Genomic DNA, 14,306 nt, shown 5'->3' with positions numbered 1-14,306 from the left:
GAGGAGACACAGGAAATCATTTTATTTCACACATTAACAAGTATACAGCTTTATTCAAATGAAATTATGTAAGCACCACCAAATAAGTTTGGTTTTATTTGTTCATTTTTCTGCGACCGTTTAAAAAGTCTCAGGAATCAAACTACAAGTGAAAAAATGCATTTAGGGAATTAAATATTCGGTACATATCATGTTTGATGTGGCTCGCATTCTTAGCTGCTGAAAGGTGAAAGCAAGTTGAATCTGTCGCCACTCCATATTTGTTTCGCCTCTTCAGGATCTGTAAATGCAAAATAAAATCTAAATGTATACGGAGAAAACGCACTCCAGTGATTTATGGTTGAAATTGGACTTCTCAAAAGAAAAATATTGGTCTTCACTACGATTACTCACAGTTGTGAGGTTTGAAGATGAAGTCTACCATGAAAAAAAATCGCAAAGGTCACAAAACAATCATTTTGTGGCCTTTTAAATCCATTGAATGTTTTCTTAGTTGCGTGGTAAATATATTACATTTTTAGGCATTGAATCTTGTTGTCATGCGTTCCTGTACTCTCGATCCTGAAGTGCCGGAGTTCAACAAGCAATATGAAATAACAGCTCCAAACTGGAGCGTAGTGAAGTTGTATCATCAAAAAATGAAGGCGATTTTAATGATCTTAAACTAACAAGGTCTGATTACACAGCGCAGCGCAGAACCGTATCCGCGATGTGTATCCTTGCATTTGCTATACGTATATTTTGACTCCGATTAGTTCAGACCTTAAACTGTACACGAGAAACCGGTACCTTAAATAGACATCGAGAGAAAATATCATGATTTTAAAGAAGGAGACAAAAATTACCACAGAAGTTTGGTTGGCTGTTGGTTCGAACAAACGCTGCTCCACGGTAGCTATAGCGGCTTGTATCAAAACCTACCGGGATGCAGGTATCATTTGTGCACTGGTCGTTAGCAAATGGCATTAATCGGTTCAGTACTGGTACTTTCCTACATAGGAGAGTAAATTAAAAACGGGTGAACATAAATATCATTTTTGTAGCACATTGACGTGTTTATTTTAGTTCATCGCTCACATTTGTACCAGTGGTGAGGCGTGAATGATAAATTATTGATAGCTCACCATTTGAAGCTGGGGTAAAATATCAACACATTCCGCAGTAAAAACGAACGACAAAAAAGAAATTTCAAAATTAACTGCAGCACTTGAAATATAAGTGTTTAAAAATACCACGGCTAAATAGCAAAAATACAACTGACGTCATTTGTATAATCTGGCTTTCATTTGGACAACAGTTTGCTGTTAGGAACTTTCTGACTATCCCACATGCGATATTTTAGGTATCTTTCCACCTAGTTGCATAGCGAAACTATCAGCATGCGCATTGTTTCTAAAAAGAGCTATAAATTGTCCATTTAATCTGGGATAAAAATATTTTTCAGTTTCTCGCCCTGGGGTTAAATTCTTGAATTGAGTCGGGTTTTTTTGAGTAAAATATTTTGAGACCTGTGTGATGTTTTTTTACTTCAAACCGTGTCCACATTTTACTTATCTGGAAAAGATAATAAGTTTTACCTAATGGTAAACTTGACGACGAAAGAAATATAAGTTTTGATGAAGTATATCGAATACCTAACCATGAACGTAAGGAACGTTCCGCAATATGACAGCAACAGTCAGGGTCGTCGAAAAGAGAAAAAAAACAGCATGACTCTCAGAGGATGGCTCATTTTTTAACGACAAAATAAATGTTTAAAGATCTTCTAATTTGATGGATGGTCGATGAAGATTTCAAGTTCAAACCACTAACTAGCTTCAAGAAGATATTTTTAATGTTTCAATATTCTATTGATGGAAACTAAAAGGTACTAACTTTAGGGGATATATTTCTTATAAAACCTGGTTAATATTAATTGCTGTGGTCATCATAATTATTTCCATAATTTTATCGTATTTATTACATTTCTTCATAACTATTTTATTACGTAGCGTAAGGTTTAGAGCGGAGGCTAAGCTTTGGTGGTTTTTTTTTTCGAACTATCAAAATGCAAAGTAGAGTACTCTTAAAAATAGGATCTAGACTCACGTTAATATTCTTTCTATGTCTGGTAAACGCTGACCCCAGAAAACGCACGGTCCTTTAATTGCTTCGATGTAATACAGACAAGCGCGCCCATGGCTACATGCCGAGTGCTCTGCTACAACTGTCAACAAAGACAAATCCAAATCATTAGGGGGGTCATTTTCCTAGTTTCTAAGCATGTAATGGACGTTGTATTCACACGTCTTACTGAAGGATCTTAAGAATGATACATTTCTGTTTTACGCAATTTGGAATGCGATTATAGGAGAAAGAATGCCTCATCAGTTAGAACAGAAACTTTGGCATTTAAAGGTTTCTATCTCCAGAAGATGCGATATCAAAAATTAATTTAGTCAGGATAGTTTCACTCTTCACTATTTTCATCATGAAAGATCAAGAATTTAGATTCACGATAAGCTGAGCTTGTATCTTACTTTTACTTCTCAAAAAATCGAAGTCCACAAACATTTTCAGGGTCCCAAACATGGAGTTAAAGTTCATTTCTTTATCTTCAATCAATGCAGTTGTATTTTCCTGATGAATAAGAGATGCTCTCAATTCACTTCACAATTTTAAGTGCGAATATTTTACAATAAGGTCACACAAATTTTGGTGAAAATGAAAAAAGTCGTTCCCGACTTACCGAGAAATATTTTCACTTTCATCGAAAGGAACTTCCATTGCGTTTTTCCCGTAAGGAATCAAGTTTTTTTTCCGCAGAAAAATTCAAGTTTTCTTTTCCGCAGAAGAATTCGAGTCGTTCTTCCGCAAAGATTCAAGTTTCTTTTCCGAAGAATTCAAGTTTTTTGTTTTTTTTTGCTGACGATTTCAGATTCAATTTCACAGATTCCTCCCGGAACAATTGGACCCCGTTTCGTTTATTTTAAGCAACTGAAGGTCTTCTGCGAGAAACACTAGGTGAAAAATCCCTTTTCGCTCAAAAATAATTTTTTCTCAAAACAAAAATACAAGCAGTTTTATATCTTTTCACGCAAGTTTCAGTGAAATCAAATACTTGAAAACATTTAATTTGTGCCAAAAACCACCAAAACCCATCTAAGGGAAAAAAACACAAGATTCCGTAGGATATAGCAACTCAGCAAAAAAAAATTAGGTTTTTAGGGAGAGAAAAAAAACTACAGAGGATAAGTTGTAAGTTCTTACACTCCCATGGTACTGCAGCTAAATCTGTAAGGTCGGTAATATTCGCCACGGCTTCCGCGGCACTATTTCGCACGCATCCCGGTTGTGTCACCTGTTCATTGAAGTAAAAATCTACATCACCTAAAAAGATCATGGAAAATAATGTATCAGAGAATATTCGTGTGATCGTTCACAGGATGCAGGATCCTTAACACATGGAGGCAAACTTTTGAAGAGAGCTATTTTTCTCAAATAGAGTTGGAATTTGAAATTTCAACGGAAAGCCATTCTTCAACATGTCAAACAATAAGTTGCAGGAACAAGGTAATGATCATATGATCCTAGACAAGGTGACGTAGTTACACAGCATGACGCGGTGCATTTTCACTATCGAGGGAAAAAGCTCGTAATGACGCCGCCTTGGCTAGGATCACATGGATTGCATTTTGCAAAAAGGAGCCACTAGCATTGCAATGATGCTAAGATTGTGCAACTTCATCCTTTGCAATAAAATTGTGGAAATCGTGAAAAACTATGAAATTTAGATGGTAATTTTTGTCATAAATTCACAGTTTTTAGCGAGTAAAATAGAAACTATTAATGGATAATCGGGTTTTTCCTCCAAGACAAAAGCAGTTGCACAATCTTAGCAACATTGCAATGCTAGTGGTTCCTTTTTGCAAAATGCAATTCACATGATCACTATCTTGTGCCTGTTTACCAGTGCTTCTACCCGCACTTATTCTTTATAAGTTGCAAGGGTTTGGATCATCTTTATACATAAAAAAACCGTAAATTTGTATTTTAATCCGACAATTTTGGACCCCGGAAACAGTATTTTAAAATGTTCAATAATTTTTTCTAATGATTCAGTTTTTTGAAGTGGTGCGCAGAATACGCACCCCTCTGACAGATAGCAAAATAAGATGAGGAAAAAAATTACGATCGAGAATATATGTGGACATTTTCTTAAATGAACGGAAGAAGAGAGAGTTAGGAGTAAAGAAAGGTACTTTTACGCATGTTAGTGGTGGACAGAGGTCCAAGAACTACTTTCTGAAGCGTTAACACTTTTCTGTGAAATGTTCACCTTTTTGTTGACATACAGGCAATTCAACATCCCCCTATTTCATTCGCTATGTGTGACTCCCTTAGAAGCGATTGTCGGTTCGATTTTTAGACACACGCACCCTTTATAGACCTCTTGAGAGACCTTTAAACATATTTCTTCCTTCTCAAAATGACTATTGATTTGGACATATGAGCGACATCTCATTGACAGCATATAGCAGAGCATTGAGAGCTCACGCATCGCGTCATGGCGCCTTCAATTTTTCGGATGCAGCACAGACGTCCATCAAGTACGAATAGTTGTATCTCTGAGACGTCGTTAACGCTCATCCTTTCCCTCACTTTAATTCTATACTGTGTTTGTTTGTTTTTGTCTTATTCGTAACGGTGCTTCAAACTAGTAGCATAGAGCGTATGCATTGCGTGTTCATGACTCTCGCCATCGCATCTTACAATTTTCATGTGCAATTTTTATTGTGCAATGTGGGAATCCGTCTTGCGCGAAAAGTTGAATCGCGTTTATACTTTAAATGTCTCTTATTTTTTAATTTCGAAATAAATTAGGGTTAAGTTTGATAGCTTGAAAACGTAGTTTGAAGCACCATTACGAATAAGACAAACGTAAACAAACACAATTATGCAGAAATGAAGCGACGGAAAGGATACTCGTTTACGACGGCGCAGAGATACAACTATTCGTACCTGATGGACGTCCGCGCTGCATCTGAAAAAATTGAAGGCGCGATGACGCGAAGCGTGAGCTCTCAATTCTCTGTTGTATGCTGTCAATGAAGTATCGCTCGGATTCGGGAGGAAAGTTAAAAAAGAGGCCCGAATACGTCTTTCCTGTCTTCGGCTGTGTTTACTGTTGATACTCGTTCATTCTTCTCTTTTCAGGTTCTCGTCTGATTCTCTTTTAGAATGGACTTGCAGACCCATGTCTTAAGCTCGTGTAAACCGCAGAACTGGCTAGGTTCTTTTGGAAATAATGATGCTTGGATGCGTCTAGTGGCTTTAATTCTTTATGTTTTCTTTAATTTCTGAAGTCTGTCGGTTACTTCAATACGTTCAATTTTGCAATTTTTACTCTGCACGATTAATAAACATTGAACCTAAAAAGAGCGTAATCTTATGCTGCTTTGCCAAAATTTTCTGAACTCCTCTCCACGTATGGGATGCTCTACCAGGAAATATCACATTACGCCCCTTCAACCAGCCAAGGGTCTACGACCTCAGATGCGAGCCAGTCCGACCCTGCTTTCATGACTCCCATGACTCTATGATTTAACATTTTTAAGAGTTTTTTTGCGCCAAAATTCTTCGTGGAACTCCTTTTCAAAGCAGCCACAGCAATATATCAGTTTTGTAATTGTCAATACTGAGGTCCCTTTTCAGAATGGTCAAACGTATGTCTCCAGTGGCGAGGCTTGAATGTTCAAATATCGATATTTCCCCATTTGAAGCTATGGTAAAGAATCTAATATTGATGTGTTCGTTGCGAAAACTCTGTTTATCGATCCTTTTCCATGGGTTTAATTGAAAGATCAATCGATACATTGCAAACCATGCCACGCTACGTATCATTCTGACGGTCAATAAATTAAGCGTTATTGTTTGACTTGAATTTGAATTGTGAATCGCTGTTCATCCATTTTCAATCGGATCGTTCGGCTTGGAGCCTTTATAACAGTTTGTAGGGGGCAAAAAATGTTTTGAAAAAATAAAATGAAAAAATAAAAGCCGTCTTCGTTCAGATATGAGCTCAGACATTCCCAATTAATGCTAGTAATAGCCAAGAGTGATATAATCTTCTGGCGTTAGACGGCTGTCTGAAGGCAGATATGATGGATACACAGTCTAAACGACCTTTTTAAAATTTTGCTTCGCAGATCTACTCTATTTCAATCACGCGATGAACCCGACACAAAACTTTTGAAATAAAACAGCTATTTTGATAGAAATTGTGTGACGTTTCTAGCGATTATTTAAATCGAATCCTTGGTTTGTGTAAAATCCAATAGCAAATTATAAAAATTTATAGCAAATATTTGAGGTAACAGTCAACATCAAAAACGTCGAAACACAGGTTTACCTACCGAACTGTCTCATGATCCCAAATCCAAGGAATGGAATAAGTGGTGCGGCATTGGTGTGAATCCCGACGACGAATTTAGCGTCACCCTCGTGCAAACGCACCGATTCATCGGCCAATTCAAAACCCGGTTGGGCTGCATCCAATCCTATGGACACAAATGGAAAAAGTCATGAAAAATAAAAAAAATATTTAATATAGAAAATTAAAATGAACGGGTTAGTTGTGCTGGTCACAGAATCGTGTTTTGATGCTTGATTCTTGAAGATTAGCAAAAAATAATATGATCAGTCCAAACAGCAACTCTCTACGTCCAGTATTAACCGAGTTATCGCGCTTTCAAAAATTCGGTTTATGATGTCATCCACCGCTTCTACTCACAATTAAGAGGGATGTAGAATTGCAGACGGATTTTTTTTGCTCTCCTGAAAAATCGTGTTTTCCGAGGTACGCACTTCTGCACATTTCGCTTCCAATATTGCGGAACGTGACAATTCGTGATATGAGATGAGGGTTAAGAGACAAGCACAATGTGAATGAATGTAATTTAATTGATGTTCAGCTGATTGAGAAATGCGGATTACTTAAGTCCCATACTTTTTCAAACACATCTTATAGCTTCTTTCGTCATTGCAGGCATTAAACCTTTTTAAATCAGTTGTCTCCCAACAGTCTGTTCGTCGATAAAAACGACTTGTAAGATGCACTTATTGGTGCGTTTCAGAATAAAATTACATACTCAAAGGAATGAAGGCGTTTTGACAACCGCACATCAGTCCGCCTCTAATTAATTCAACTTGTTTAAAAGTGTTCGCACTTGCAACGTCATCTGACCTATGTACATTATTTAAAATTAGGGATCAGAGAGTCGTTGACCCTTGAATACGAAGGTATAGTCCAGCTACGATGACACACTGAACAATTTTCCCCGCATGTCAAAAGAGACCATTCACCTCCAAATTTTTCTCTGTTCATGACTTCTCGATGGAAATGTAGCGTCCAAAATCAGGACACGCCGATTGAACACCGTCACCTCCTGACCCACTGTCCTAATTTGACTGGACTACTTGGAATGGCGAAGTAAGTTCAAGGGTGCAAGCCCTTTTCTGAGTTTTTTGCGCATTCGCGAACTTGAATGGCATACGCTTAAATTTTCTTATGTGTGAAGGTACGCCTTGCTTTATTTGCGATGTAGATCGTACAGCCATCCCTGTTTTTTATTGTACCTTTATGTAAAGAAAAAGAAAGCGTATCTATAATTGGACGCATTTCTGTCAAACGGAACTATGAGCATTATGACGTGAGCCCTGGTATGCATGTATTCTTATGGGTCTCAGGTCTCATGTCTGAATGCACATAGTTCCGTTCGATAGAAATACGTCCAATTGCTAATAGGCGTAGAGCATAGAACATTTTAAAATTTCAACAAAAAAATGTTTGGGAATACCTGTGCATTCTTTAATTAGAGTTCCTTCTGCTTTTAGTTCTTTGGCAACATAACCGCAAATGTGCGCTCCCAAGCTGTGACCTATGCAGTGTGTTTCGCTCAAATTCGCACCTTGCTTTGAGAAGTATCGCAAAACTCTGGAATTGAATAACATTTGAATAACTATCACATAAAAACATGAAAAACGAGACCTCTGCGTGGAAAAATATCCGCTTGTTACAGTGGGGTGACGTGCTTTGCGATTTATCGATTGATCTGCCATTTAAACCCATGGAAAAGGATCGATAAACAGGGTATTCACAATGAAACACCTCAATAATAGATTCCATACCATAGCTCAAATGGGGAATATCGAAAGTCGATCGTTCTCGCCGCATATTATCAATGCAAGTATCACGGATGAACGGCTTAAGTAACAATTTACTAATGCCGAGATACTCACGGCTATTTTGACGGTTATTGTGTGTTTTGGCTTAAACGTTTGAATGGAGGAAGAAATGCATGCTTCAAAGAGCTTAATTAGCCTACTTTTGAGCGTTTAAGGCAAAAGCAAATCCGAGGCATCTAAATGGTTGCAACATGAGATCACTCAGCCTGCATGCTATACCTTTTTGCAAATTGTGAATGTGCAGTTGTTGCGGAATGCGAGTGCGCAGCCGGTAGCAAGAAGCGGGGGGGCCAAAAAACTGCTCGGCCCCCGATCCCACATAATATGAGAGATTTCGCTTGGAATAATATTTTCCTCCGTGAAATTGCAATTGAATCAATTTTGGTGGGGGGGGGAAGGGATGGGGGGGAGGTGGGAAGAGGAAGGGGGGGTGGTGGAATGTGGGAGGGGATGGTGGGATGTGGAAAGGAAAAGCTCTCTCTCAATTGAATCAATTTTTGGTGAAAACAGCTCAAACCTGCTACTGAGATGATTCAATTTTTCAAAATTATGCCGGTGAGACCCCCCCCCCCCCTAGAACCCCCTATGAAGCTAGGGAAATATACTCAAAACCCTCCTTTGAAGCTGGAAGAGCCCTACGGATCCCTCTTGTTAGAGTGTCTCTTGGGGCCTCCCAACCTCCCTCCCCAATTAAGCATCCCTCTGACTCTCACAGAAACATCATCAAAGATAGGTATCATAATTTTACTGTGATTTTCTAGATGCGTCAATGACAACTTTTCCGAAGTATGCAGATTAAGATTATAGACTTGATCCGATCTATGTTTCACTTATAAGCGTGATCAGAATATTGAATGAATGATTTGTCACCATTTTTTCTACGTGACAGAGTAAAGCATCTGGATTGGCAACTTTATGAATATGCGACACAAAATTGTATATAATGCTACAATGATGCAATGGTTCATTCCCTATGGGGTGAGATTTGTTTATTATTCATAGCTTTTCTTTTATTACTTACCGTCATTTAAACTCATCCCTATTTGAGATCAGATAATAATATGGTAAAAATCCTATTGGCCCTCTGTTACACACTTCGATGTTAATGATGAAAACCTCAATATCGTAAAATTACCTGCTAATCTCACGTGCAACAACTCTCGTGTTGGAGACTGCAAGTAAATATTTCGGAGGGGCAGCTCCTTCGCTCCAATCTACGATTAGCACATTGACGTCCTTCTGCAAATAACAAGAGAGGGACAGGAAAGTAGGTATGAAAAATCAGGTATTCATTTTCAGGCATTCACTGACAAACAATACGTTTTATTGGGGGTTGACAATGGTTTTTCTAATGTGCGGTGGAAAAACTTCAATTCATGTGGCACATAGAGCCACGCACCGGTAGTTTTCAGTCATAGAAACCGGATATTGGTTCAAGTTACCAAAGTCTTAGTTATAGCCGTATGCAAACTTTTATTTTTTACAATGAACAAGGGTTACTTGAATAGGAAAACATTTTAATGACGAAAATCCTCTGTTATCCGAGCCAGAAACTTTACGATACGAAGGTATTTTGCACTCCGAGTGTAGACTTAACATTCAAGAAAAAGTTAGGAAGATTGACAACCACTATGTATTACTTAGAGGAGCCATCTCACAAATTTTGACGAATGTATGCTAAAAGGAACCATGTCGCAAGCAAATCCCATGCACATAGTTCCTTCTAGCATAAATTCGTCCATTCGTCAAACGTTTAAACTTTTCTATAAACATTTTCGTTACACACAATGATTTTCAATGGAGGCCCGCTAATAATCGTAAATAAAATTTTAAAATCCCGTTTGAAATATCTTATTATTAGTTGTGATACCCTAAAGAATTTATCTATAAGGATGCAATTTCCTGATAGAAATGTCTAAGTCATCCTCCCAAAGAGATCATTCCCTGTTGTGCATTAAAATTTCAAGATTTACCTTTTCCAAATAGGCGTCTTTTAATTCATGGAGCCAATCTCCTTTTGCAGAGGCGTAAAATCCGTGGATGATAACTACAATAGGCAGGTTGAAGGTTACATTTACATTTCTCTCGATTGAAACATTGGGCCATTCGTTGACTACGACTGACCCTTCGAAGTGTCTAAAAAAATGAGTTCAAGAATTAAACCTTAAATGAGAAGCATAATAACTCACTTCTTAGATGCTGCAAGTTAAAACTGTAGCATATTATCTCCTAGATTTGGATATTATTTTAGCAGCCAAGTTTAAGAGCATTTCGGTAGGAATTTTATCTCAGGATCGGTGAACAAATTTAATACTAAAACATATCCATTTTCAAATTCAACACGGTTTTCCATATATTGTTACATTTTAGCTCAGGTATTGCCATCAACGCCACGTAGCAGATTTGTTGCAGGTACCTACTAGGAATGAAAGAAGCTTGTGCGCCTTCAATTTTGGGGTATGCAACACGTGCATTTGCAGAACACGAATAGTTGCATCCACGCGTTGTAATCAACATAATGCTACTAATCTCTAGTTGCTAGTTGCCACTTTAAGCGGAAGAAATGTCAGAACCCCTTCAATGTTTTACGTATGCAAAACGGGCGTCCGTGGACCGCGAATATTTTTATCTATATGTTGTCATCGAAGCACCAAGGCACGCCTGCTGTGCGTTTATTTCGTGTGCACACTTTTTTTTGAACTTACATTATTCTACTCGTGCTCTCTTCAAAATGTTAAATCTTGAAATTTAAATTTTTATTTTGTTCAGAATTAATTTCAATAGAATACGAAGTTATGGGTTTACTTTGATGTATATTCTCATTTCTTTCTCAAGTTTTCAAGAAGTTATGAATGTACTTTGATGTAAATTCTCATCTCTTTCTCAAGTTTTCAAGTCAAATTCTCTCGTTTCTTCAAAACGTCCTTTTCTGTAAACATTTGTCTGGATTCCCAAAATTTTACCAAGACTTTTCCTGTCTATAGGTGTTTTTTTAACGATTTTACATAGGAGTAAAGACAATATCGACAGTGAAAGTCGGCAATCACATAACTCGTTTGCGGTGTCTGAAAATCTCCGCCTGTACGTCATTTTTTTAAAAGAGAATAAATTGACATTATTTCTTGAAGTTTTTGCTGAATTTTCTTCGAATTGAGAAGAAAAATCATGACAGTTTTAAAGAATTGCCGTTGAGTATAGTTTTCCATTTAAAAAATAAAGTATGACAAGAAGGCTGCGACGTCGTAAACCGAGTTATATGATTGCCGACTTACACCGCCGATATAGTATTTTTAAGCCTTACTAATAGCGGACCTGCTAAAAAGCTGAAAGTCAGTTCCAACGTCCTCTATAGAGCCAGGCACCGGCACCAGTCGTTTAGGTGTATACCACGGTGGACCTAAGTCCAGGCACCCCAGCTGATCGTAGCATCTAGTGTTGTTGCCATTAACGGAGTCTGAAAAAGGGAATCAGTATGTAATTTTTCATATATCGATGGAGGAACAACCGAACCACGTATCTGGGTTTTCAAAATTTCCCATTACGTTGTGGGACAACTGATCATCGTTATTATGTAGGATTCGTTTTATGGCTTTTAAGGAACATTCTCTGAAAACTTCGAGCACATCTTTGATTGCAACATCTCCGCTCATATCTTATCTTCTAAAAGGAAAACAACCAATAATTTCTCTTGAAATTAACTTGACTTCATTAATGCTAGTATATTAACAAAAAATTCAAATGAGATACTTTTGTTAGCTTTTTTATAGTAGAAATAAAGCATGATCGGAAATTTTTAAAGATTGCAATAAGATACGCACCGTGCGACTTAAGCCATCACAGCTCTATATTTTTCTTTCAGACGAGCTAAGATTTTTACTCATGTTTCCGTGATTTTCACTCCCCTCTCAAATTTTTAACTCAGTCTAGGTGAAAAACAAAAGATTAATTATTTCAAAAAGTGTCATGTTTGTACCAAAGAAAAATCAAGCTTAAAAATGTTGACTCATCTTGGGATATTACACCAAAGCCTCTATTCTTTTGTGCGACTGAAAAAGCTTATTTCACTTCTAACAGAGAATACTTATAGAAATAAATTAACTAACAAGGAAAAAGGCTCAGAAAATACAAGATCTCTATTCTTTCTTAACAAAATTAAGAGGGAAGAGAACTTTCCAGAGACTCAAATGAGTGAGTGCCTGGACATATATTGTCTGAAAGATACAAAAACAATGATAAAATTTTAAATTAGAGCAGTTAAAAAACCTGTATTTTGTGCAGAGACTCCGAAAGCTTGAGAACATAGGCAAATTATACCAACAATGATCGCGAGGGTGCCCATGAGATGTTAAATTGTGGTGCACAACCTGAAAAAACAGCATTCGACAACTTCAATAAATGCAATCATACGAAAAGTGCGAGAAAATTTCTCATGAAAAGGCATAGCTTTGTAAAATTTACCCATCAGTTTTGAAACGACTCAGGGTTCATGAAACAAATACGCATCCAAAGGCAGCCTTTCGATATACTGTGATGCTACGAACCGGATCCCTCCAGACCGAAAAAAAGAGCTATTCAAGAATGCGATTTTTATGATACAAATACATTAAAATACTGTATTAGAGTTAAAAATAAATGTTTGACTCTAATTGAAATTTTTTAATTACGTGGGTCCTTATGGCAGAAAAATTGTTCAAACTGACTTTAAGATGCTTAAAAATTCGAATGTGGGAGCGAAGTTTTCAAAGATTATGCATTAAGACTATAGTTTCACTTGAAATCACTAATATCTCGATTTTTTCGAAAACTGCACATGTGTGCCTAGTCCTCCAAGCCTTTCAATTATGAATTATTCGTGGAGGTATAGCATAGCACTCATTTGCTTACCTGAGTCCACACATACAAAATTGTGAAATTTCAGCTAACCAAACCCCGGAGCGGTTAAGGGACAGCCCCAAGCCCAAGAGTGTCACCAATAAATAGCACATTTTCTTCTTGAGGGTCGTAACACCACTCCTAAAAGAACCTCATCGCATGAGGTTCGTGTCTGCTCGTGGTATCACTCTGCATCCTCTCTCGAAGAGACAATGTAGAAACAATTGATCAAGATGGCTGTTTCAGTCACAATGCTGCCGTGTTAAGGAGGAACGCCGTATGCGCCTTCAGATGTTGCCATATTTCCTTCCATGATAAACAAATTTACTGGGAAAATCCTGAATATTTTTTCTCAAATTTTGCAGGCAATATTGTTCACATTTTCATCTGAAACATCTCCAAATTTCAAGGGAAAATATGTATAACTTTCCACAAAAATAAACATTTCATCGAGGGAAATTTGGAAACTCACGAATGTCGATACGGCGTTTTTCCTTAGGACGGCAGAATGATGACATTGACATTGGAAAATTCGATCGGGGGAGCGAGCTAGCACGCGCGTCGCAGTTAATTAGATTCGGATAGCTCGCGTGTTTTCAGTGGATTTTGCGGCATGCGAAATTCGTCCCCGCGAAAATGCAGGTGTAAACTTATGGTCCACATGAGACACGATTGACTTCGGTAACATTGTCAAAGAAGGTCGTATGATATTCAAGAACCCTTGTTCTCATTTGCGCAGATCCTCAGTTTTCATAAGTTTTTGCTCCCGGGTATAACGCAAATCGAGTGAGAACATGTGTTCCTGTGCAGATGCGGATGGAGAGCACACTTTCAATACTTTCATCCGAAACACGCAATACCTAAATATATCACTTTTCCTAAAACCCTCATTGCTGTGAGGCAAAATTTTATTTTTCGTCGTTTAATTGCCCCCCCCCCCCCCTCCACCCTTGGAGATTATTTGATAGTTGAATTTAATGGAGGATGAGGCGCATACGTGAAGTTTTTGAAAAAATTGAGGTATTAATGATTTCTAGTAAAACTAGTTTTAATGCATATTATGTGAAAAATTCTTTCCCAAATTCCAAATTTTAAGCATCGAAAAGTCAGTTTGAACTTTCTTTCCGGAAGGATCCATAATGTAATTTAGAAACTTCAAACACGTTTTTCTCGAAAAAGTAAACACTGCACTTATGCGCTTTGTCCTC

At 37.6% G+C, this 14,306-nt stretch overlaps 1 protein-coding gene across 2 annotated transcripts; it reads right to left on the bottom strand.

Moving 5' to 3' along the window:
* On the bottom strand, nt 1-13,268 carry LOC109031863 (phospholipase A1). Of its 2 annotated transcripts, XM_072296595.1 has the most exons (11): nt 13,111-13,268; nt 12,490-12,590; nt 11,539-11,680; nt 10,200-10,362; nt 9,362-9,465; nt 7,839-7,975; nt 6,396-6,539; nt 3,250-3,369; nt 2,089-2,206; nt 846-991; nt 1-280 (listed from the first exon to the last, which is right to left on the bottom strand). In XM_072296595.1, exons 2-11 carry the CDS (start codon nt 12,563-12,565, stop codon nt 213-215), a joined length of 1,218 nt encoding a protein of 405 aa, XP_072152696.1. In that variant the 5' UTR covers nt 12,566-12,590; nt 13,111-13,268; the 3' UTR covers nt 1-212. The 2 variants fall into 2 exon arrangements, with proteins under 2 accessions (XP_072152696.1, XP_072152697.1); XM_072296596.1 differs by lacking the exon at nt 3,250-3,369.
* Nucleotides 13,269-14,306: the final 1,038 nt, after the last annotated feature.

Source organism: Bemisia tabaci, chromosome 2 (genome assembly GCF_918797505.1).
Source record: "Bemisia tabaci chromosome 2, PGI_BMITA_v3".
In the NCBI taxonomy this organism is placed as follows: Eukaryota; Metazoa; Arthropoda; class Insecta; order Hemiptera; family Aleyrodidae; genus Bemisia; species Bemisia tabaci.
This window is presented reverse-complemented; position numbering and strand designations above follow the sequence as displayed.